Consider the following 24141-nt stretch of genomic DNA (forward strand, 5'->3'; position numbering starts at 1 on the left):
GAGCTGCAAGATGGCAGCAAAGAGGGAGTGGACACAGCAGGAAATCTGGAGATAACAGGCCCGGCTTCCGATGCCAGCTCCAGCTCAGATGCCTTGGCAAACCCCGCACATCTCTGAGTCACCATGTGACACATCTGCAAATGTTCCCTGCTACCCCATTGCCTGTGCACATCTGTGAGACTCAGCTCCCCTCTGTCGGCACAGTGGGTCTGTAATACGATCGCTGTGAAGTTTGCTAGAAAATCCACGTAAAGCCCTAGCACATGTAGATGCCCAAGAAACAGTGGCTCAATAGAGGACCAAGGCTGCCCTGACCTAAATCCCCAGGGACTACATCCCGCCCGTCCAGTGAGCAGAGCGCTGGGCTCCAGTGGCGGGGTCTGTCCGCCAGGAGCGGCTCCCAAGAGGGGGGAGGCTTGTCCTCCTGGCACAGACGCCCCCTCCCGATGCCTGTCTTCTCCCACATCAATTGCATCTAGAACAGATGGGTGTCAGGATTTTCCCCTCGCTGTTCACAGAGCTCCGGGCCAGGACCTACCCGTGCAATCAAAAGAGGAGAAATGCGAAAACACCCTCTAGCAGGACTTCCGCCACCTTCCCTCCCTTGCAAATCCATCAGTGAACTGTAATTGCAAAGACAGACCCTTGATAGAAATCTCTTCCCCAATTCACTGTGGGACAAAGAGGCTCCTGACGCCTACAGAAAGAGAGAAGTGTATATTTGTTAGGTTAATTCTTTATCTATATACAAAGCAAGAAAACAAAAATATTGGCTAGAAAGCACCTTGACAGTAGACCGTGACGGCCCTGGGGACATGCTGGCTTTCTTTTTCCTGGGACTTGTTCCATTAATCAAAGTGAGATCTGAGAAGACGCGGGAATTACGTGGAGAGGGTGGGCTGCGGGGGGGACCTACAGCAGACGTGGGGAGAATTGGGAAGAGGTGGGGGCGGGAGTTGGGGTTTGGAAGTCCCCAAGATGCCGGCCCTCACCTTCCTCTGAGTGTGACGAGATGGTCCCTTTCGGACGCAGCCCTGCACAGGCAAGAACGTGGCGGGGGGCTCAGGGCAAGGCTGTTCCAGGCAGGGAGCCAGTGCAGGTGGGGATCCCTAGAAGCAGAGTGAGAGGGGGACCCACGGGCAAGTGGCTTCTGGGGGGTGACTCCTCAGGAGGGGGAGCAGGGGAGGGGTGTGGGTTCAGCTGGAGTCCAGCCTCCGTCTGAGCACACCGGGAGCCCTGAGCACGTCCGCCACCACGCGGCTGTGCCCCTCGGGGACTGAGCCGGCCCTTCTGTACCCTGCATCAGCCAGTCATTAGCTGGAGGTCACCAAGGGGGAGAGTGTGACCTCAGCCTTTTCAAGGTGAGTGGCACCGTCATCTGTCTTCAACTGAGGTCAGTGCTCATCGCTGCTGATGGTGTGCTGGCCCCGGAAAGAAGGACTGCGTGTGTACCAGCTTCTACACATGTGATGGGTGGAACTGTGTGCTCCAAAAATTCATATGTTGAAGTCATCCCCCCAGTACTTCAGAACGTGACTTCCTTTGGAGAGCGGGTCTTTACAGGGGTACCGAGTTACAAGGAGGTCATTAGGGTGGGTCCTAATTCCATACGACTAGTATCCCAATAAAAAGGGGGATTTGGGCACCGATATACCACCCAGGGGAAAAGGACACATAAAGATGAAGACAGAGATGGGGGTGATGCTTCTTTGCTCCAAGGGACACCAAAAATCGGCAGCAATCCGCCAGAAGCTAGGGCAGAGGCATGGAACAGATTCGTCCTCACAGTCCTCACAAGGACCCCAGTCCAGCTGACACCTTGACCTTGAAGTTCTAGCCTCTGGAACCAGGAGACAACAAACTTCTGTCGTCTAAGCCACCATCCACTTTGTTACGGCACATCATCAGTAACATCCAGTGATTCTGCTCACCCGGCATCCAGGCCTCACCTCTGATTATAGCCTCCTGATGCTCCTGGAGGGACCCCTGGGCAGCCCTCTGGTCCCTGGGGGTCCTGCAGAAATCACTCCACACCCAGGCCGAAGGGTGTCTGCATCCCCCGGCCACAGTGATCATTTCAGAAATGGGCATGTGACACAATCCAAGTCAATGGGGCTGAAACCTGGGACTTTCTGTGGACTTGGAGACACTATGGGGTGAGAGCATGGTCTCCACTGCGGAACCATCTAGAGGAGAGGGCCTACCAGAATGTGAGGCCATCCTAGCACAAACCAGAGCAAAGAAGAGATATAGATCTAATGACTTCATTTATTTAATTATTGGGCTTTGATTCGTCCCCACCTGTATATAGGTATATTGGTATATATCATCAAATATATAACTATAGTTATAACTATAACTATAATTTTTTTTTGTATAACTACAAAAAAAAATAAGTTGATTCAGACTACAGTCCAGAATGACCTTGAATTAGAAAGGGAGACTATGTTATTAAACAAAAATTATAGTGATCATTTATCAAAGGCAAATTATATACTCCGTGTGCCAGGCATTAATGCCTTTTTTCACATGTATTACCTTAAGCCTCAGAGCCAACCCTAGGACGTGGGGCCTGTTATATCTCCATTTTTTTTTTCCAGTTGAAGTTGAAATTTTTTTCAGTGTTACTTTCAACCAGCCACGCCTCTACTCTGAACAAAAAACTGGCAGCCCACAGAAAGAACATTACAGACCAATACCCCTTATTTCCTTCGCCTGCCTTCCTGCCGACTTCTTGAATATTTTCAGACTTCAATTTGTATTTAGCTGTATTGTGTGGGCATCGATCTCTTTGTATAGCTCCTTTAGTGTCTGTTCTGGGTGTTACGTTATAACCACATAACTTATCCATTCTCCTGATGTCATCATTTAACCACTTTGAGTGGAATAGAGAAAACTTACCTCCCTTTACCCTCCCCCACTTACAATATAAATGGCTTAACTATCTCTTCTATCGACATTTAGAACCACACCAGACAATGTGGTTCAACCATAAAACACAATTTAGAAAACTTAAGAGGGAAAGAAAAGTCTACTGTATTTACCCATCTCTTTGCTTATGTTTGTTCTTCTTCCTGATGTTTCGAGAATCCTTTATTGTTTCTTTGCCATTTAGACAATTTTTTAGCCATTCATTTAGGGCGGATCTTCTGACAACAAATTATCTTAGTTTTCCTTCATTTGAGAATGTTTTGGTTTCCTTTTCATGTGTGAAGGATATTTTCACTGAATACAGGATCGCTGTTGACAGTTCTTGTCTTTCAGCACGGAGATACGTTGTGCCACTTCCTTGCAGCCTCCATGGTTTCTGATGAGAAATAACCTGTCATCCTAATATTTCACCTTGTACACAAGGTGTTGATTCTCTCTCACTGCTTTCAAGATATTTTCTTCGTTTTTAATTTTTAGACCTTGTTTTTAACTTTTAGAAGCTTGACAATGACGTGTCTTGGTGTGTATTTCTTTGGATTTTCCTATTTCAGATTCACTCAGCTTCTGGAATCCATGGGTTTATGTCTTTTGCCAGATTGGGGGAGTTTTCGGCCATTGTTTCTTTGAGTTTTCCAGGTCCTCCCTTCTCTCCTCCTTCTGGGACTCTGATGACACAAATGTTAGATCTTTCATTATAGTCCCATATGTCCCTGAGGATTTGCTCTTTTTCTTCTACAAGTACATTATGTCTTTGCTGTTCAGATTGGGTAATGTTTGTTGTTCTGTCTTCAGGTTGATTGGCTCATTTCTCTGTGCCCTCTATTCAGCTGTTAAACACATCCACTGACTTGTTTATTTTGATTATTGTTGTTTGTGTCACAGGATATCAACTATCTTGGAGAATTTCCCATGAGCACTGAAAAACAAATGTGTGTTTTGGATAAAGCCTTCTGTAACTGTCAATTAGATCCTCTTGATTATGTCGTCCTGTTCTTCTATATCTTTACTGATTTTCTAATAGTTATATCAATCGCCGAGAAGTGTGGCCTTGAAGTTTTCCAGCTACAATTTTGGATTTGCCTATTTCTTCTTTCACCTTTATCCATTTTTGTTTCATGTGTTTTGAGGTTCTATTATTTGGTACATATATCTTTAAGACTCTTATGTCTTCTTGGTGGATTGACCCTTTAATTATTGTGTAATACCCCCCTTTCTTTCTAGTAATGCTTTTGTCTACTCTATCTGATATTACTATGGCTCTTCCTGCTTTTTAATTATCATTTTTTAATATATCTTTTAATTACAACCTATTTATGTTGTTGTATTCCAAGTGAGTTATTTGTGTACAACACATTGTTGGACAACACATCATGTGTTCTTCTGAGTTTTTGCTTGTTCTGTTTTGTTTTTGAGCCACTCTACCAATCTCTGTCTTTTCATTGATGTATTTAAACCATTTACATTTAATTACGGATAAGTTAGGGCTTAAGTCTGCCATTTTTATTTTGTTTTATTTGCTTCTCATTTCTTTGTATCTCTCTTCTTTTATTCCTCTGGGTTACCTGAACATATTTTCTGAATTCCATATTGATAATCATATAGTATTTTTGAATATCTCATTTTGTATAGTTTTCTTAGTTTAGCGTTAAGTATTCTACACACATAATTTATTGCACTCTACTGGTATTGATATTTACTGCAATATAAATATAGACACTGCAAGTTATATACAGACACCTTACTTCCATTTAGATCCCTCCACACTTTAAATTAGTCTTAAATACTTCAAGTTAAATATGGATGTCTTACTTCCATTTTAGATCCCTCCACATTTTAAGCTAGTCTTAAACACTTCCTTTACACACACTGGTTACCACATTTGATGGTTTTCAATTTTTGCTTCCACCACCAAATATGATTTTCTAAACTTATAAGAAAAGGGATTATCTATTCTATTTACCCCATCCATTCTAATAGTGTTCATTCCTTTCTAAAGTTCCAAGCCTTCTGTTATCATTTCCTTTCTATTTAGACTACTTCTTTTAGCCATTCTTTAAGGATACATTTGCTAGCAAAAAAACCAAATCTTTATTTTCACCTTAATTATTGAAGAATATTTTCACCACATACAGAATTCATGGTTGATATTTCTTTTTCCTCAGTACTTAAAAACTGTCATGCCATTTAACTGGAGCCTCAACAATTTCAAGAGTCATCCACTGACATTCAGACTGATGTACCTTATAAGTAACATGTAGTTTCTTCCCGGCTACCTTCAAGATTTTTGATTGTCTTTAACTTTTGAACATTTAATTATGATGTGACCTGGCATCAATTTCACATCATTTTCTTTGGGCTTATCCTATTTGGTGCTCACTCAGCTTCTTGAATCTGTAGGTATATGTCTTTCACTACATTTAGAAGTTTTTAGCCATAATTATATCTTCAAATACATTTTCAGTCCCACTCTCTCTCCTCTCCTTCTGAGATTCCAATGACATCACTGTTAGTTCTTTTGCTAATGTCTCATGGGTCTCTGAAACCCTGTTCATTTTTTTAGTCTGTTTTCTCTCTCTTGTTCAGATTGAGTAAATTCTATTGATCTACACTCGAGGTCGCTGAGTCTGTCATCTACCATGTCCATTCTACTGTTGAGCCATCTACTGAAGTTTTTGTGTGTTTTTTTTTTGTCATTTTATATTTTAGTACTATAATTTCCATTTGGTTATTTTTTATAACTTCTACTTTTTGCTGATGTGTTTTTTTCATTTGTTTTCAGACAATTTATAATTGCTTATTGAATCATTTTTATGATGGCTGCTTTAAAGTCCCTGTCAGATCATTCCAACATTTGATTCATCTCAGGGTTGCCACTTATTGATTTCCTTTCTCATACAGGTTGTGATTTCCCTGGTTCTTGGTATGATGAGTGATTCTTCTTTTATTGTATCCGAACATTTTATAAGACTCTGAATTCTATTTAATCTTTTTTTCTTCTTTTTTTTCTAGCAGTTTGTAGCAAGAGGCCAGATGGCTGTGTGTGCCCAGCTCCCCCCCCCCCCCCAGCATGCCTGCAAAAATAGGGCACCAACTCTACTTCCTTGTTTTTTCTGAATGGGGACATTAGACTCAGCTTCCCACTGTGCCCTACTGACACCAGGGATGGAGGAAGCTGAGGGCTGACTCACACTACTTTGTTACTACAGGGTGAAAATAGGAGTTGAGCTTCCCCACTGGACCCTGTTGACACTGGGTGGGGGCAGGGGGAGAAGAAGGTAGAGTGTCAACTAGCCCTGCTTCCTGCCACTTCATTCTGCCTCACTGCTGGCAGGCTGGCATAGAGACTCAGCTTCCCTCTAGGGCCTGCAGATACCAGTTGGATGTTGGACAGAAACATCAAATGTTAATAGCCCCACCTTCCATCACGAAGTAAGTCTCGTTGATGCCAGGTGGGAGTGGAGGCTTAGCTCATGGCTACACCCATCTGACCCCATCCTGGCAGGGGGACCAGGCCTGCTTACACATGGTGGGGGAGAGTGGAATAGAACATTAGCTCCCTGAAAATGCAGAGCAGGGAGACTGGGAGGAGAACAGGTTTTCTGTTGCTTTTTGGCTGGTAGAGGCAGATTTTGACAAAAAGGTTTTCTGTTATTAGGCCACACTTTACCTTATCCTTTGACTAGAATGAAAGGTTTTTCTTGGAGCAATTTTAATCTGTATCTGTTAGTGATTCTGGATTGCAGGCTTCAGCAGCACTCTGTCAGGATATATAGGAGGCAATAAGAAAACCCAGGGAACTCACCATCACATCATTCCTCAACTTCTGAACTCCCTAGACAGTCTATCTTCTTTCTGCCTTTTGGGGTCTTCCTGTACTTGGTGTTGCATTATGTCCAGGATTTTTTAGTCATAAATGGAAAGACCTGGGAGGACTGAGAATTCTCCCACTTGGAGGAAACAGAAGTCCCATCCTTTAGAGTTTTTAATGTTACTCTTAGAAACAGAGAAGTCCTCCCTAACTCACAGTAGGTCAGTCCCACCAACTCATTACCTATTTCCATGGCAACCTATGTGTTTCCTGGGTGGTACCATCAGTTGCATTTCTGTGTGTGTGTGTGTGAGTGTGTGTGTGTGTGTGTGTGTGTGTGTGTGAGAGAGAGAGAGAGAGACAGAGAGAGACAGAGAGACAGAGAGACAGACCCAGAGAGACAGAGAGAAAGTCATCAACTAATATCAGTTCCAATCCTTTCACTTTATCAATAGAGTCACAAGTGTCCAAGGACAGGGACAGGTCCTGCTCACTTCTGTGTCCTCCATAAATAACACAGAGCCTGAAAAGGAAGTGATGGGCTATACTAAGAACACAGGGATTGGTGCACAGAGGACTCCTTTAGATAGAAGTTCAGGAAAGCCCACTCTGAGGTGGTGACATTTAGGCTGAGACCAGAAAGACACAACAACAGAGCCAAGCAGGTGAAACTCCGAGCCCCCCTGGCACAGGGAGCATCGAGTGACACAGCCCTGTTGCGGGTGTGGGTGTGATGTATTCCCAGAGCAGCAAGGAGCCCAGTGACTGTGGAGGGAAGCAAGGAAATAGATCAGGTAGGTCTTTGTAGGCCAGTGGAGGAAGGTGAGAAGCCATTAAAGAGTTCAGTGGATGAGTAAGAGGTAGGATCTGACTTGAGTCATAGGGAGGTCTTCTCTGTCTACTATGATCTGCGGGGGTTGCAATGATGCCCAGGGCAGAGGCTATTGAAATGCTGGATGAGACATGGCATTGCATGGGGGTTGGGAGGCTGAGTTAGGTTAAGGGAGGAAGTTAAGGGGTGGTTGGATTTGGGAATGAATTACTCTATCTACAGAAGGGTATAGGGGGTAAATACGGGCAGGGTGTTTAAAGCATCAGAAAATAGTTTCTACCCTTCTCAGCTAGGATATTTCACCCCTCCCGAGGCCTCTGCAGAGCACAGGATCTGCACAGACAGCTAGAGCTCTATGGGAAATGCTGTCAGCTGGCTCCTGCAAAAGCAGTTGGGGGTTCCTGGGTGGCCCAGTCGGTTGAGTGTCCGACTCGGGCTCAGGTCATGATCACACAGTTCGTGGGTTCGAGCCCCGTGTCAGGCTCTGTGCTGACAGCTCAGAGCCTGGAGCCTGCTTGGGATTCTGTGTCTCCCTCTTCCTCTGCCCCTCCCCCATGCAAGCTCTGTCTCTCTGTCTCTCTCTCTCTCAAAAATAAATAACCATTAAAAAAATATTTTTTAAAGAACCAGATGGTGTTTGTGCGCCTACCACCTGTGACTTGTTGTGGCAGGTCTCACTTGGGGCCAAGTGCACTCCAACACTGGGAGTGTCTGCGGAAGTGTCTCCCCCAAAACCTTACCTGCTCAGTCCGGCCCACCTCACTCAGGCCACCCTGCCAGCCACTGCCTGCCAGATACCTTGCATGTCCTTCAGGGCCTGTCGATGAGATCGGGCTCCAATGTACAAGGGAGCCCATGATTTTTGAAGTGTGCTTCAACTCTGAAGCTCCGCAGAGAGTCGTGAAGGCCATGAGTTTTACACTGGAACCCTAGGCATCACCCACTCCAGGCCCTTAAACTTACAGATGGGGAAACTGAGGCTCACTAGGGCGAAGGTCCCGAGGCTTAGTTAAGGAGAGTACTTTGGGGCCAGAACAATCTTAGATTCACATCCTAACTCCTCCACCTCATCGCCGAGACCCTGGGCAAGTGACTTTCCTTTTCTCTCGGTTTCTTGGTCTGTAAAATGTGGACAGTACTAACAGCCAGTGCTTACACTGGGCCAGACATTGTTTTAAGCCCTTTCTGTATATTCATTCTCTAAATCCCTAGGGGCAGGGGCTGCCATTATTCACTTCACCCTACATGAGGAAGCTAAGGGGACAGAGAGCTCATCTAACTCCACAGACATTTACCCAAGCAGCAAATGCAGAACTGGGTTCAAATCCAGCAGGCTCGGCCTTCAAGTGGGTGCTCCCAGCCCCGATGCTGTCTCGTCCCCAGTATGTCCTTGACAATGACCTTGAAGGTTAACTGATACAGCTCTGTAGCGTAAGTGCTGAACAGAGTCCCTGGCACACAGTCAGCACTCAGTACATGCTGGCTGAGGTATTAGGCTGCACCTTGCATTTTGGGGAAACAGTGGTGACTGAGCCAGACGCAGAGGCCTGAGGGGCTTTCGGTCCCACGCAGGGGATGGAGAAGAGAACTGGGGCTTATAGCACGGAGTAGAGCCCGCCTGGAGAAACTGGAGGGGCAGCGGGAGCCCAGGGAGGGCAGTGGAGTCAAAGGAACAGCTGTGGGAAGGCCTGGTGGTGAGGAGACCATGGTCGCCCCTGGGGCCCAGACACGAGCAGCAGGAGAATCACTGGCCCCAGAGGGTCCAGCAAAGGACAGTGACACCGGCGGTGGTTTGGGGGTCAGTCTGGGGCAAGACAGGGATTCAATGGGGAGAGGTCAGCCTAAAAGTTGGGGAGCCAGTGAGCAGCTTCTGGGATGGGGCCCAGACGTATCTTCAGGTCCTACATTTCATGGGCAAGGGGACTTTCACAGTAGGTGGCGGAGCGTGGGGGGATGCCCCTCACTCCCCTTTGATGATCGCTCAGGACTGAGGCGACTGATTCTGGAAGCTGCCAGGCTGAAGGGGAGCCAGGCTCCCCTGTCTCCTCCCTCCTCCCCAACCCGTCCCTCCAAGTGCCTCCAAAGGCTGTTCCAGCACATTCGGTGATGGAGCGGCCTCATTAATGAAGCCTGAGGCTCATCAGCAGGCAGCTGGAGGGGCTGGGGGACCCCTGACGGAGCAGACACTGGACGGGCGGGGGCGGGAGGGGGAGCCGCGGAGACTGGCTAGGAATACACACTCAGCGCATCGCGCTGACTTTGGTGTTTGGATCCGCATCAGACATCCTGGGCTGTTTTTAATCACTCACAATCCCGTTTGATCTTCCCAGGGACCTGTGGTGCCGCTGTAGGAATGATCCTCATTTTGGGCTGTGGATAAGGGCGGGGGGGTCCGGGGGGGTGCATAGATGACTTCCTCAAGGTCAGGCAGCTGGAGACTGCACACTGGCCCTAATCACTGCAGCCCACGTTTATTGGGCTCCTCTGTGTGCTGGGACCTTGACCTGCAGTACAGGGTGCTTACAACAACCCCACGAGGGAGGGGCCGTTATTATCTCATTTTACGGACAAAGAAACCGAGGCACAGAGAGGTCAAGGGACTTTCCCAAAGTCACACAGCTCCCTTTTCTTACTCTCAGACCCCGTTCCTTCCCCACTGAGATAAAACTGGGGTCTTCTGGGGGAAAGGCCTAAGCCTTATAGGGGCCCCAAATAATGGCACCTTCCCCCCATTATATCACCCTCTCTAGGAGTTCTGGGGTCCATAAAGGGCCAGAGTGTGGAAATGACCATGCTGCTGAGGCTGGCTCAGGGCCCCAGTGAGCCCTTTAGAGGCAAGAGAGACGAGGTCCTCTTCCTAACCCAGAGCCCCTACCCAGGCCAACTCACCTTGCCCTCCCTCGTCCGCCCACTCAGGGCTCACCGTGTCTGAACAAGGACCTGTGTGATCCCGGGCACCTCCTCCGAGGCCATACGCATCTGATGGTGACTGTCACGACCCCATTAGCACATGTCCTGCCAGGAGATATGACTCGCCAGGCCCACCCGGAGGATCCTCCCCTATGGAAGCAGAGGGCTTTCTTCTTCCCGGCTTCTCTCTGGAGGGTTCTGCTCAGAGACACATTGGGATGGGCTTGCTTGAAGACTAAGACAGCTGGCCAGAAAGACCGTCTTGCCAACAGGACCCAGAACACGGCTCCTCCTCCCCTCCTTGGCCTCCTGCCAGGTAGAAGGTGCTGGAGGCAGGAGGGGCGTGGGAGAGCATAGGTGTGTATGGGGCGGCGTATGTGCAGGCCCACGTGGTGTGTGCAGGGGGTGGGGTGGCAACGTGTGAGCATGCGCCCGAGATTGGGGTGACCCAGGAAAGGGAGGAGTCGGGAAACCCAGCAACACCTCCCTTCTTTGACCGCTCTGGGAGCCTGTGAACAAAAGCCTGGCACACAGGAGAGGCCGAAGGCAATGGGGGAAGCAGAATGACATCAGTGGAAGGGCTGGGAGTTCCAGTCTCCAGAGGACCTTGCTCTGTGACCTCGGACATATCCCTACACCTCTCTGAGCTTCCCTCTCCTTATGCGTAATGGGGAGCACGCCAGATCAAGATGCTTTGTTCACAGCTAATGTTGGTTATTAACACCTCCTGGTGGGACGTGGGGCGGGAGCAGGGGGTGTTCGCAACAGGCTAGTGACAGGGACAAACCTGTGTGGCCCGAATCCCAGGGCGCTGGGGTGATTCTCCGCACAGCTTCGAGGCGCGAGAGAAACAGCTGGAGAGCCAGGAAAAGGCATTTCTCCTTCCCAGAGTGCAGCTGCCAGTATGGGTGTCACATGCCGAGACGTGACCGAGGCTGTGACTGGAAACACTTAAATTTGTCAGCGCCCATTTATTTACTCTCGGCTTTGTTCCGCAGAGGATTTGGAGGAGCTCACAGCAAAAGCCATTCAGTAAAGTGAGAAAAATAAATAGAAACACACAAATCGGGACCGGGAGACACAAATCAGAGGGAATACAGACGAGGGAACACAAATCGGCTGTCAGGACCCGGAGATGACAGGCTCAGAGTTGCAGACTCGAGCCCCAGAGCATCCTGGTGACCTGAGGGAAAAGGGCACAAGGTCAATCCCCTCCATCCCATCTCTAAGCTTTTCTCTTCTTCTCAGGCTCAAAAGCAAGTGTCACAGTTGTTGTGGCCGAACCTCTGAAGGGGCCCTGGTCATGTTTGCTCCAGAACTATGATAGGACGGAAGTGCCAAGGGATGGAAGGAAGGCCTGCCAAGTCCTTCCAGAAGGATTCTCAGAGACCCTGCACTTCTCCTCTGCAGGCCTCCCCACACCAGGCAGGCCCAGAATCAGGTGGTGGTAACACTTTGGGATAAAGAGACCAGACCTCCGAGAACCTCGGATTAAGTCCCCCTGTCAAGGACTGTGGACTTTATTGTAAAATTTCCTGGGGTCCAGGGATGGGTTTTAGGCAAGACAGGAGAGACGGGATCCAGGTTTATCTTTTATAAAAATAATATGTATAGAGTGAGAGACAGAACCATCGTTGACCCAGGTCTGTCTATCTCCAAACCCATGCCCAGCCACCTCCACACGCTGTCCTCTTCAGCCCACCCGACTCCCAAGCCAGCCTCTGTGACCTGCCACGGGGCCTGGACCCTCCCCTAGCTCCCGGGATGGATGACAGGAGACGTGCTGTGCGAGCTCCAGCCACTCTCTTGCCCTCGCTGGGCCTCAGCCTTCCACACTTCTCTCCTTCCCTTCCCCCCAGTCTGCAGGATTCCCTTGTGGAAGGCCGTTCATTGGGGTCCCTGCTGGCCGGGTGGTGTGGGGGCAGGTGAATGGAAAACCCCCGGATGTGCCTGGATGAGGCCTCAGGAGGGAGCTGGCTCTGGGGGGCCAGGGTCCCGGGACCGGCATTGGCCCTCTGCCCGTGGCCCCCTCTCTGGGCAGGGGCGGACCGTGACCCTCTGGGACTTGTCTTCCCCGCCCGCGAAGTGGGACAGACCCAAGCGATGCTTCGGGTGCCCAGAGGGGGTGGCCTGGCTCCTTCGATGGACCCCACGCTCAGGGGCAGTCTGGGTGAGGGAGGGCCGGCCTCCCCTTTGCCCCGGAGTCCGGCTGGAGCCCTCCACGCCTCCCCCTCCGCCAGCCACCGCTCCCTCCCAGGCACAGGTGTAGGCAGAGGGGCCTGCAGGTGTGAGTGGCACTGGGACCGAGGGGTGGGGCTGCAGGGGAGAGCCAGTCACCTGTGAGCATGTGAGGGCGTGTCTGTGCGTCAGAGGGAACGCATCTGTGCGTGAGTGTGTGTGTGACTGTGTCTGTGTGTCCTGTGAGTGCGTGTCGTGGTGCGTGTGTGAGTACGTGTGCACGAGGATGTCTACCTGTGTGTCTGTGTGAGTGCACGAGTGTGTCAGTGCTTGTGTCTGTGTGTATGCGTGAACACGTGTGTATCCACGTGAGCGCGTCTGTTTACGTGCGAGCGTGCACGTGCGTGTATTTCTCTCTGTGTCTGTGTGTGTGTGACTGTGTGTGACAGCTCTGCTTCCTGAGGCCCTTTCCCCACCTCCCCCTCACTCCAGCAGCAGGCTCGGGGAAGGTTCTGGAAGGGTCTGGGGTCTCGGTTTTTAGCGACCGAGCCCAGCCAGGCCTTGGGACAAGGGAGGTCCTTCTGACCTGCCCGGTCCCTGGCCAGCGCCCCCCTCGGCACAGAAAGCACCAGGCCCCTCCCTGCTGGCCGGGTGCCGCCCACCTTGTGGCAGGACCACGGGCCCAACTGTGCTGTTCTCTTTGCACGCTGCCAGGAGGGACCACTATGCCTACTCCTACTACCCGTAAGTAGCTCCGCCCCGCCCCCTGGGCCCCGCGTCTTCCTCCTCGGCCCTCCTCCCCCTCCTCCTCCCCCTCCTCGCCCCTCCTCCTCCTCCTCCACCCCCTCCTCCTCATCCCGCTCGTCCTCCTCCTCCCCCTCCTTCCCCTCCTCCTCCCCCTCCCCCTCCTCCTCCTCCCCCTCCCCCTCCTCCTCCTCCCCCTCCCCTCCCCCTCCCCCTCCTCCCATTCTTCCCTCTCCTCCCCTTCTTCCTCCTCCTCCTCCTCCTTCTTCTCCCCCTCCTCCCCTCCTCCCCCTCCTCCCCCTCCTCCTCTTTCTCCTCCCCCTCCTCCCACTGCTCCCCCTCCTCCCCCTTCTCCCCTTCTCCCTCCTCCTCCTCCCCCTCTTCCTCCTCCTTCCTCCTCCCCCTCCTCTCCCTCCTCCCCCTCCTCTCCCTCCTCCCCCTCCCCTCCCCTCCCTTCCCCCCACCTCCCCTCCCCCTCCTCCCCCTCCTCCTCCCCTTCCTCCTCCCCCCCCTCCTCCTCCCCCTCCTCCTCCCCCTCCTCCTCCCCCTCCTCCCCCCTCCTTCTCCTTCTTGTGTGGAGGTCCTCATGCAGATCCTCATTCAGGTCCACAGCCATGCACATGTGTGTGCCCACCCTGGCAGCTGTCCCCCACAGTGCACACAGCTGTCGGGTCGCCACGAGCTCATTCTCCAGCCAGGTAGCCCCAGGCTCTTCAGACCCACCGTTTCTGGGTGCTTCCTCTGGGCTCTGTCTGTACACAGGATCCTCACAGCCACCGAGAGAAGCAGCACCGTGATCACTCCCGTGTTACTGATGCGGGGACAGAAGCTCAGAGAGGTCAAGGGACTTGTCAGAGGTCCCAGGAAGAGCCAGAGCTGGGGTTACCACCCAGGCCCCATCGGCCTCCTGATGCTACTGTTTTCTGCCTCTGTCTTCTCCTACTCTGCCAGCCTTCCGGAACATTCCCTGCACCTGTGCTTGTTCTCCCTCCTTACAGAGCAGGCTCAGGAGGCCCCAGGACAGCCCAGAGGATGGTGGGCTCTCACCTCCTCCTCCCTGAACCCTCCTCCTGCATGGACGTCCTCCAGTGTCACCAAGCCCCCCTTCCCCCGGCAAGTCAGGGGGAGCCTCCAGCCGGGCTTTTACAGGAATCGCTGACAAGACAGGTCTCCCTCCCCCTCTACTTGTGCAGTTAATGTCCGAACAGAAATGCAGAACTTTTCCAAGTGTCCGTATTACGTCCCATCTGCTGCACGAATCTCGCCCTGAGATCAGCTGGAGGCCGGCAGTGTCCGTGTCCCTCCGGCTTCTGTCCTCTGTGGATCTGCTCGGTTGGTGGCTGTAGTTCTTCCCAGTGAACCAAGAGGCCTGGGTGGGGGACAGAGCCCTGTGGTACACCACGGAGACTGCCTTCTAGCGTGACCGGCTGTCCTCTGGCCACGGCCCTCTGTCTGCCCTCCTTGTGGTTTCCTGGCATCTGCCTGTCCCTCCCTCTCTCTGTCCCCTTCCCCATCTCTCTCCTTGTCATTGTCATTTTACTGTCTCTCCTCTTCCCCCTCCTCCTTCTCTTACCCTCCTGATTCCCTTGCCCTCTCCTCGGCTCCCTCTCCCTACCTCCTTCCTCCCTTACCTTCTCTTTTTTTTTTGATGTTCAAGGTCTTGCCACAGAGGCTTCTTTTCACCTGCCCCCAAAGGGGTCCTCAGCTCTGCCACTGGCCACAGTGAAGGTGATGCCCACAGCCTAGTGGTTGTGGCATTCAGGGGTCACCCTGTCTTCCCCTGCTTCAGACAGCTCTTAAGCCCAGGACAGACTGGTTGGAGTCTGCGTGTCTGGGAAAATCAACTCATTAGCTTCCTTGTCCCTATGGATGATCAGTGTCCCTGAGCCCACACATCCTGGGATCCCTTTCTCAGGTCTACCCCACATCCTTCATGCTATAGGGCTGAGCAGGGGAACAGCTGTCTCATATTGAGCCTTTCCTGTGATTGGGCCCCTGGTTCTAATGCTGTCTATTTGGGGTTCCATGTCATTTCCCCTTTGCTTATTGCTAAGTCTCTGATCATGGAGCCGTGCCCCCTGCCTCCCTGCTCCAGCCCTCTCACTCCTTCCTCCTGGCCCTGAGTTCCCTTCCCCCAGCCTCCTAAGTGAACAGGGTCAAGCCCTCTCATGGCCCTCTCCACATCAGATGAGCTCTGTAATACCCCTAATCAACACTGAAATAGCTATTGTGCTCTGGCTGGCTACCAGTACTGGCATTTGAAATATAGAGAAAGCACAGGTATTACCTCTGTACTGAAGGAGCTTTAGAACAATTGAGGACTTAGACACAGACCTGTACAGGGTTATGAAAGAAGTGAGGAATAGTTAACCCCCTCCTGGGCATTGCTCTGGTCCCACCTAATATGAAAAACAAGACCCAGCAGGATCAAACTGTTTCCAAGTAACTTAACCATGTCCCAGAGCAATGCTTAAGAATATTTATAGGAATACAAAAATTTCTGGCCTCCAACAAGGCAAAACAAACAATGTTTGTCATCCAATCAAAAATTACCAGACATGCAAAGAAGCAGAAAAATATGACCAATAATGAGGAGAAAAAGCATTCACTTGGAACTGATACCAGATAGAGAACATGGTCAAAGATAGTGTGGCTGGGAATTCAAGCTGGGTTCAGCACCTTTTGTGGTCCAGACACCACTACTGTCCTTTCTTCTCTGAGGAATAGATAACCTAACTCTGTGGTTTAGATATGAAACCGACATTAATTTTGACACTTCATCAGTATGCAAGTCATTAAAAATGGACTTATCAAGCACACTTAGCACCAAGATTTGGGTTCTCATACCATTTTCCAATAAAAAGAACCCAGGATCCTTGAAGAAATGGCTGATTCTAGGACTAGGTCAGAAAATATACAAGGTGAGCCTGGAGCACCTTGTAGTGCCAGAAACTAAGCAGGAGGTGCTGAACACATAAACATACAAAATGATGGGAAAATGTCAAAGAAACACAAGAGACATTGGCCATAGCTGGAAACAGTTGAGCAACCAAGTAAATAGTGTAGTATCAGATTATAACCCCAAGTATAAAATATATACTTGTGAGTCCAAATTGATTTAAATACATGATTGAATAAATCAGCAAATAGGGGAGAAGAGAAAAATCTCCCACACAGAAGAATTCGAAATAATTTAAGTTGGATGCTTAGCACTCAAAGAGGTGAGGCTTAACTGCTCCTTAAGTATGAGCTACACATAATGACTTCCTTCCAAAGTGCACAGTATGAAAAAGAGAAAAGAGTAACTTCATAGTGGAGAAATCTGACAAAAACTACTTTAGCCAGGTGGTCAAGGTTAATATTAACAGTGATAAGTCATGTTAATAGCACGTGTCATTGACATGATGTGACAAGAATGGCACTTTACCTCTGTGGTCTTCTGCCTAAAAAACTGTAACCCCAGTATAACCATAAGAAAAAAAAATCAGGCAAAACCCAGCCTGAGGTTCAATAAATGATACTGAGACTACTGGGTATCCACAGGCAAAAGAATGAATTTGGATCCTGTGATGTTGTTGTTTATGAGAAATATATATTTGGTCATTCAAATGACCAAAATATGCTTCTCATATACATATGATCTTCATCCACAGTTCCTCAGGGTTCACAGCTCCCAAAACACTTTGAATTTCCAAAAGTGTTGAGAGTGGCAAAGGTGCCTTTTGTTATATTATGTGAATGAGGTGACTTTTGGACCCACAGAAGGATACCAGAGAACCAACCCTGTGATCAGTGGGTTAGAACTTTTAGTCCACCTCCCTGACCTGTGGAGAGGGGAGAGGGACTTGAGGTTGAATCAGTCTCCAATGCCAATTTATAATCAATCATGACTATGTAATGAAGCTTTCCTTAAAAATGCAAAAGGGACAGGGTTCAGAGAGATCCCCAGTTAGCGAACATTTGGAAATGTGGGGAGAGTGGTGCTCCTGGAGAGGGCGTGGACATTTCATGTCCTTTCCCAACACCTTGCCCTATGCAGCTCTTCCTGAGTTCCATCCTTTCAAAATAAACTGTTAATCTAATAAGTAAAATATTTCTCTGAGTTCTGTGGAGCCACACTAGCAAGTTAATTAATTAACTCACAGAGAGTTCAGAGAACCTCTGATCTATAGCTGGTGGGCCAGAAATACAGGAAACAACCGGGACTTGAGACTGGAGCCTGAAAAGGACAGACTGTCTTGTGGGACTGAGCCCTTAACCTGTAGGATCTGATGCTCTCTCCATGTAGATAATGTCAGAATGTGTTGAACTGTAGGACACACGGCTGGTGTTCCAAGAACTGTTTATTGGTGTGGGGAACCAGTGTTGGAATTGGGTCCAGGAACCCCAACGAGACCCCTACCTCACACCATATATAAAACCAACTCAAAATGGATCCAAGTTCTAAATGCATGAACTAAAACCATAAAACTCATAAAAGAAAACTTAAGTGTAAATCTCCATGACCTTGGCTTAGGCAATTGTTTCTCACATATGACACCTAAAGCACAAGCAGCCAAAGGTGGGGGGGGGGGGGATAGGAAAATTGATTTCATAAAAATTAAAAGCTTTTATGACTCGAAGGACATTCTCAAGAAAGTGAGAAGACAACCCACAGAATAGGAGAAAATATTTGTAAGTCAGACATGATAAGGGCCTAATCTCCAGAATATATAAAGAACTCTTACAAGTCAACAATAAAAAGGCAATCTGACTTCTAAATGGAGAAAGGATTTGAAAAGACATTTCTCCAAAGAAGATACACAAATGGCCAATAAGCACATGAAGAAGATGAGCAACACCATTAGCCATGGAGAAAAATGTGCAAATCAGAAGCACAGTGAAACACCTCCCCACCCGCCTGGATAGTTATAATTTAAAAATGAATAATAACAAGTGTCATTAAGGATGTGGAGAAATCAGAATTCTCATATACTGCTGTGGGAACATAAAATGGTACAGCTGCTTTCAAAAACAGTTTGATGGTTCTTCAAAACATTAAACAAGAAATTTGAAAACATATATTCAAGCAAAACTTACACACAAATGTGCACATCAGCATTATTCATAATAGCCAAAAAGAGAAACAGCCCAAATGTCCATCAAGTCCATTAAGAAAACGGGATATATTCGTATCACACAGTTGAATATTATTCAGCCGTAAAAAGGAATGGAGTCTTCACATCCATTAGAATGGCCCCTAACAAAGCGAACAAACAAAAAAATAACAAGTGTTGGTGAGGATGGGGAGGAACTGGAATACTTTTGCACTGTTGGTAAGGATATAAAATGTGGCAGCTGCTACAGAAAATAGGGTGGCAGGTCCTCAAAAAATTAAAAATAGAATTACCATACGATCCAGCAATTTGGCTTCTGGATACTTACCCAAAAGAATTGAAGGCAGGATCTCCGAGAAATATCTATATACCCACATTCAGAGAGCATTATTCATAATAGTCAAGAGGTAGAAGCAACCCAGCGTTCACCCATTCAGGGATGAATGGGTAAACAAAATGTGGTCCATACATACCGTGGAAGGAGATTCTAAAAGATGATACAACATGGATAAACCTTGAAGGCATTATACTGAATACAATAGGCCAGTCCCCCACCCCACTCCCCCCAAAAAAAAGAAAAAAAGAAAAGATTCTGTACGATTCCATTGATGTGAAGTATCTAGAGAAACCAAATTCACAGAAACAGAAAGCAGAATGGTTGTGGCCATGGTCTCAGGGAAGGGGGAAGGGGGAATGGTTGTTTAATGTTTAATATCAGTGTCGCACGATGAAAAAGTTTTGGAAATTGATTGCACAACACTACTGAACCATGCACTGAAAAACGGTTAAGGTACATTTTATGCTATGTATATTTTACCACAATTAACAATTGTTTTTTAAACGAAGTCCTGGGGCGCCGGGTGGCTCAGTCAGTTAAGCGTCCAACTCTTGGTTTCGGTTCAGGTCATGAACTTGCAGTTCGGGAGATCGAGCCCCGTGTCACGCTCTGTGCTGACAGTGCAGAGCCTAACTTGGGATTCTCTCTCCCTCTGCCCTTCCCCCCACTCAAAATAAATAAATAAACGTATAAAATAAAATAAACATAAATGAAGTCCTGTACGTGCTACAACACGGATGAACCTTGGCGACAATATGCTGAGTGAAAGAAGTCAATCACAGAGGCAACATATTGCATGACCAGTTTTATACGAAATGTCCAGGAAGGGCAGATCCATAGAAACAGAAAGTAACTTAGCAGTTGCCAGGGGCTGGGGGAGGAGGGAATGGCAACTGACTTCTAGTGCATACTGGGATTCTTTCTGGGGTGATGAAAATGTTCTAGAATTGGCAGTGATGGTTTCACAACCTGCGAATATACTGAGAACCACCAAAATGTACACATTAAAAGGATGCATCTTACGGTATGTGAATTATATCTCAATTTTTCTTTATTTTATATCGCAATCCCACTTGAGAGACATCCTACACATTATCTGACCAGTAATCTTCAAAACCCTTAAGTTCAGGGGCACCTGGGTGGCTCAGTTGGTTAAGCGGCCAACTCTCAATCTCAGCTCAGGTCTTGATCTCAGGGTCATGAGTTCAAGCCCTGCCTTGGGCGCCACACTAGGCACAAAGCCTACTTTAAAATTTTTTTTTTTAATTAAGCTCATCAAAATGAGGAATGTCACAGCCAAGAGGAACCCAAGTAGCCATGGTAACTAAGTGTAATATGGTATCATCTGTGGGATCCTGGAACAGTAGAAAGGACACCAGGTAAAAATGAAGGAATAATAAAGTATAGACTTTAGTTAATAATAATGTATCCAGGGACACCTGTGTGGCTGTCAATTAAGCGTCTGACTTTGGTTCAGGTCATGAGCTTGCAGTCTGAGTTCGAGCCCCACGTCAGGCTCTGTGCTGACAGCTCAGAGCCTAGAGCCTGAGTTGGATTCTATGTCTCCCTCTCTCTCTCTCTGCCCCTCCCTTGCTCACGCTCTCTTTCTCTCTCAAAGATAAATAAACATTAAAGAAAATTTTTTTAAATAATAATGTATCCATATTGGTTCATTATTTGTAACAAATACACCATTTGGAAGAATGTTAATAATGGAGAATTGGGTCTGGAGTCATGGGAACTCTGTGCCCTCTGCAACTTTTCTGTAAATCTAAATCAACCGCAAAACTAAAAGTTTATCTATTTACAAAAGCGGTTTACCCTATCGGGCAGGTAGTGGCAGGCTGGCCGGAGGGGGCTTGCTGGAAACTTCCCACACTAACTTTGGAGCCCCACTGCCCCCAAAGCACTGCCTAGAAGAGCTCTCTGGGGTTCTCCTTCTGGGCCCCAACCATCCTGAGCTCTTGATTCGGACGGGTACCAGTGGGTTCCACCCAGACAGTTTGCCACAAAAGTGCCTGTTTCTTTCATTGCCACAAATGCTCCTTTATCAGGGAGCAGGACAAGGGAAACCTGATAGGCCACAGGACCCCACAGCGCCACCGTCCGGGGTGTGAATCCTGGTGCTGTGTCTCTTCTCTGTGTTGTTAGGGGAGAGAGCCCATCTTCCTGGGCTCGGGGTATGCAAGGCCAAGGGCAGCGTCATCCTGTACAGTCCTGGCCAGGCCGCTGGCTGTATTTGCATTTGTATTTGTATCTGCCGGCTTGTGTTGTCTTTGGACTCCGCCCGGAAGCTGCCCAGATTTGCTCTGGCCCCCTGACATTACCATGACCAGGTGGTGCTATTTGCTTATGCTCAGCGGCCCTGAGCTCGTGCTGGTCCAACGCTGAGAGCGGCCCACCCTCCAGGGGGCTCTCACACCTCCCCTTCCTCCACCTGGAGAGCTCTCCCTAGGGCTGTCAGCTCAGCTTCCATAAAGAGCATTCGTGATCCTTTGTCTCCGCAGCCCTGCTTTTGGAGGTCCTGAGCGTTCTCTGAGCAGGAAACAATTCTCTCCTGAAATCTGAGCGCACGTTTTACGTGTTGGCTACAGTCGCCTCTTCCGGATCCTCTCTCCACCGATGCTACCTTTCACATCCTGGTCCAAACCCTCACACGAAGACGGATGAAAGTCAGGTCAAGCCCCCCTCTTGCTGGCTTCCTCTTTCCTCAAGAAGCGGCCCCCAGCTTTCGGGACTCAGGGGATGTCTGACTTCTCAGTAGATTCTGTGGGCACTCACCATGTGCCAACAGTAAACGGGGCATTTCTCAGGCATCGTGCCATTTAATAATTACAAAATCTCTATTGGATAGTAAGGACTTTATCCCCTTTGGCATATGTGAAAACGGCGGTTCAGAAAGGGTGAGTACCCTTCCCAGGAGCAACACACTCCCATCCTCCTCATGGAGGTTCACAATGACATAAGCGTGTTCAAAGTCCTGAAATGTCCTGCAGAGAACAGACCTGTTTAATTTTGTTTCCATCAAAATCTCCCGAACTCACTTTTCAAAAAAACTGAACACATACATATTTTGTTTATGTCGTAGATGGACGACCCACCGCATCATCTTGTGTCAGTAGTGTTCTCCGGAAGAGACTTGGCGACACTACATTGGGCAAGTCACTTGTTTCCAAGCCTCCGTGGCGCTTCTGGCCATGATGGGGTGACAGGTGGCTTCCTTCCCACTGTCAGCAACGAAAAACAGCACAAAGTACATGAAAAACTGCTTTCAAATCTTGGCTAACAGGCAGCTCAGGACTGTGATCCCTGAGAAGAGAAACAACATAAACTGAGTCCCACGAATGCACAAGCAAGTGCCCTGAGTCGGGTGTCGGCCAAGTGAGTGCGGAGTGAATGGGGCACTTCACTCAGTCCCGCGACCTGATCTGGGGGACCATGGTGGGACGCGTGTCCTGGGGGAGGCTGACTGGGAGAGCAGGGAGTCGGTGGGCCTGGGGGGAGGGGATAGTTTTCCCTGGGTGTGTGTCTGTGTGCGTGTGTGTGTCGCTGTGAACCCCTCGACCTGTTCCCGGATTGGCTGAGGCCGCTGCACAAGCTGACAATGGAAATGCTTGCGCAGGAGAAACGCCTCTATTCAGGTGCCTCATGTCGATCTGCAGAAGGGGTAGCAGAGGCAGCTAATTTGGGGATTTGCTTGTCTTTGAATGGGGGTAATTACTGGGAGTTGCCAATTGTTCCAGATTGTTCCCTGGAAGAAGGGGAGGGGGGGGGGGTACTCTCCTGGGCTCTGCTGAGCGCTGCCCCCTGCAGGCAGTGTGGTGAGGTCACAGAGGGGTGGTCCGGGCTGGGGAGCCACAGGATGGAGTCAGGGGAGCCCAGGATCCCAGCAGGCGGGGCTGGGCCAATAGGGCCCTCCGAGGTCACGTGACCCAACCTGCTCATTTTACAGCCGGAAAAACCGAGGCAGAAGAGAAGGGACTTACTTGCCCAGGGGTGCGCCACGTGGGCCCAGCCAGGCTGCTCGGCCCCAGGGAACGGCCTCCATGTTGGCCATGCTCCCCCGCCCCTCCCCCATCCCCAAGTCTGTCTGGAACTCCCCAGCCCGGGGGCCGTGCGCGTCAGGAACCCCCTGTCCTTTTTCTGACTGCAGGAGACCAGCGCAGTGGTGGGGTCACTGAGGCCAGCAGCCTCCTGGGGGGCTCACCGCGGCGTCCGTGTGGCCGGAAGGGCTCGCCATATCACACGGGGCAGCTGCACCCCGCAGTGCGCGTGGCCGACCTCCTGCAGCACATCAACCAGATGAAGACGGCCGAGGGCTATGGCTTCAAGCAGGAGTACGAGGTGCAGGGCCCCAGGCCAGCCGGGCCCCCTCGCCAGGGCCTCGCCTGGCTCCCCCTCACTGTGGACCCTGACCCTGGTCTGACTTCAAATCCACTCTCATGATCGACCTACTTCCTTTTGGCCTTCACCCTGAACCCTCAACCCACCCCCCAAACTAACCCGGACTCTGGCTCTCATGCTCGGACTTGGATCCCAAACCAGTCTCCATAAGAATGTCGACCATGACCCCTAATTAGACGAATCTAAAGTGACCCTGACTTTACCTTCTGGACTTTGACCTGGAGCCTCATCCTAATACTTCCCTGGTTTTGACTCTAATCCTAAACCTGACCCTTATCTGATCCTTTCTCTGAACTTGACCTGCTTCCTAACCCCATCACTCCCCTCTCCCGCTCTCTGCCTTTGTTTTGAACGCTGGTTCCTTGCTGATTAAAGGTAAATGCAGTCATTCATGCCAAGCCTCAGCGTTGGCCCTGACCCAGCCTTCACCGTGACTCAGCCCTCCAGCTTGCCTACTTTATCCCACATTAGGGGCTAACCATCTTTTTCCTTCTTTATAGGGCTTCTTTGAAGGCTGGGATGCCATGAGGAAGAAACCGTCTCAGAGACCCATGCCTGAGAGTCCTGAGGGAGGGCCTGAAGCCTAGGGGAGCAGGGGTCTCCAGGGTTCTAGCTCAGCCCAGCCATGAAGAGCCATCAGACCAGATGATCTCTGGCATCCCTGAGGAAACTGATTCCAGAAGGAAGGGCAGAAGGCTCTGGAAACAGGGAGCTGGGTAGCCTGGACTTCTGAGGTCTCTCTCAGTGTGAGCTTTGCCAAGGCCTGTCTTTCTGGACCTTGATTTCTCCATCCATAAGACAAAGCTAATAACCCCAATGGGGCGCCCCTCATGAGGCTATTAAGAGACCATTGGCCTCATTCATCCCCCAAGTCCCAGGAGACGCTGAATTCGGTCATGCC

The 24141-nt window shown here is 49.5% G+C and overlaps 1 protein-coding gene across 1 annotated transcript in view; it reads left to right on the plus strand.

The window, feature by feature from the left end:
- The window catches only part of LOC125171778 (receptor-type tyrosine-protein phosphatase U-like), a 107016-nt gene extending 83189 nt beyond the window's left edge, over positions 1-23827 (plus strand). The window contains exons 3-4 of the mRNA XM_047868896.1: positions 22990-23180; positions 23741-23827. Of these exons, the coding sequence (XP_047724852.1) occupies positions 22990-23180; positions 23741-23827 (278 nt within the window). The remainder of the gene's footprint in view (positions 1-22989; positions 23181-23740) is intronic.
- The last annotated feature ends 314 nt before the right edge of the window (positions 23828-24141 follow it).

The sequence above is a fragment of the Prionailurus viverrinus genome, chromosome C1 (assembly GCF_022837055.1).
Source record: "Prionailurus viverrinus isolate Anna chromosome C1, UM_Priviv_1.0, whole genome shotgun sequence".
In the NCBI taxonomy this organism is placed as follows: Eukaryota; Metazoa; Chordata; class Mammalia; order Carnivora; family Felidae; genus Prionailurus; species Prionailurus viverrinus.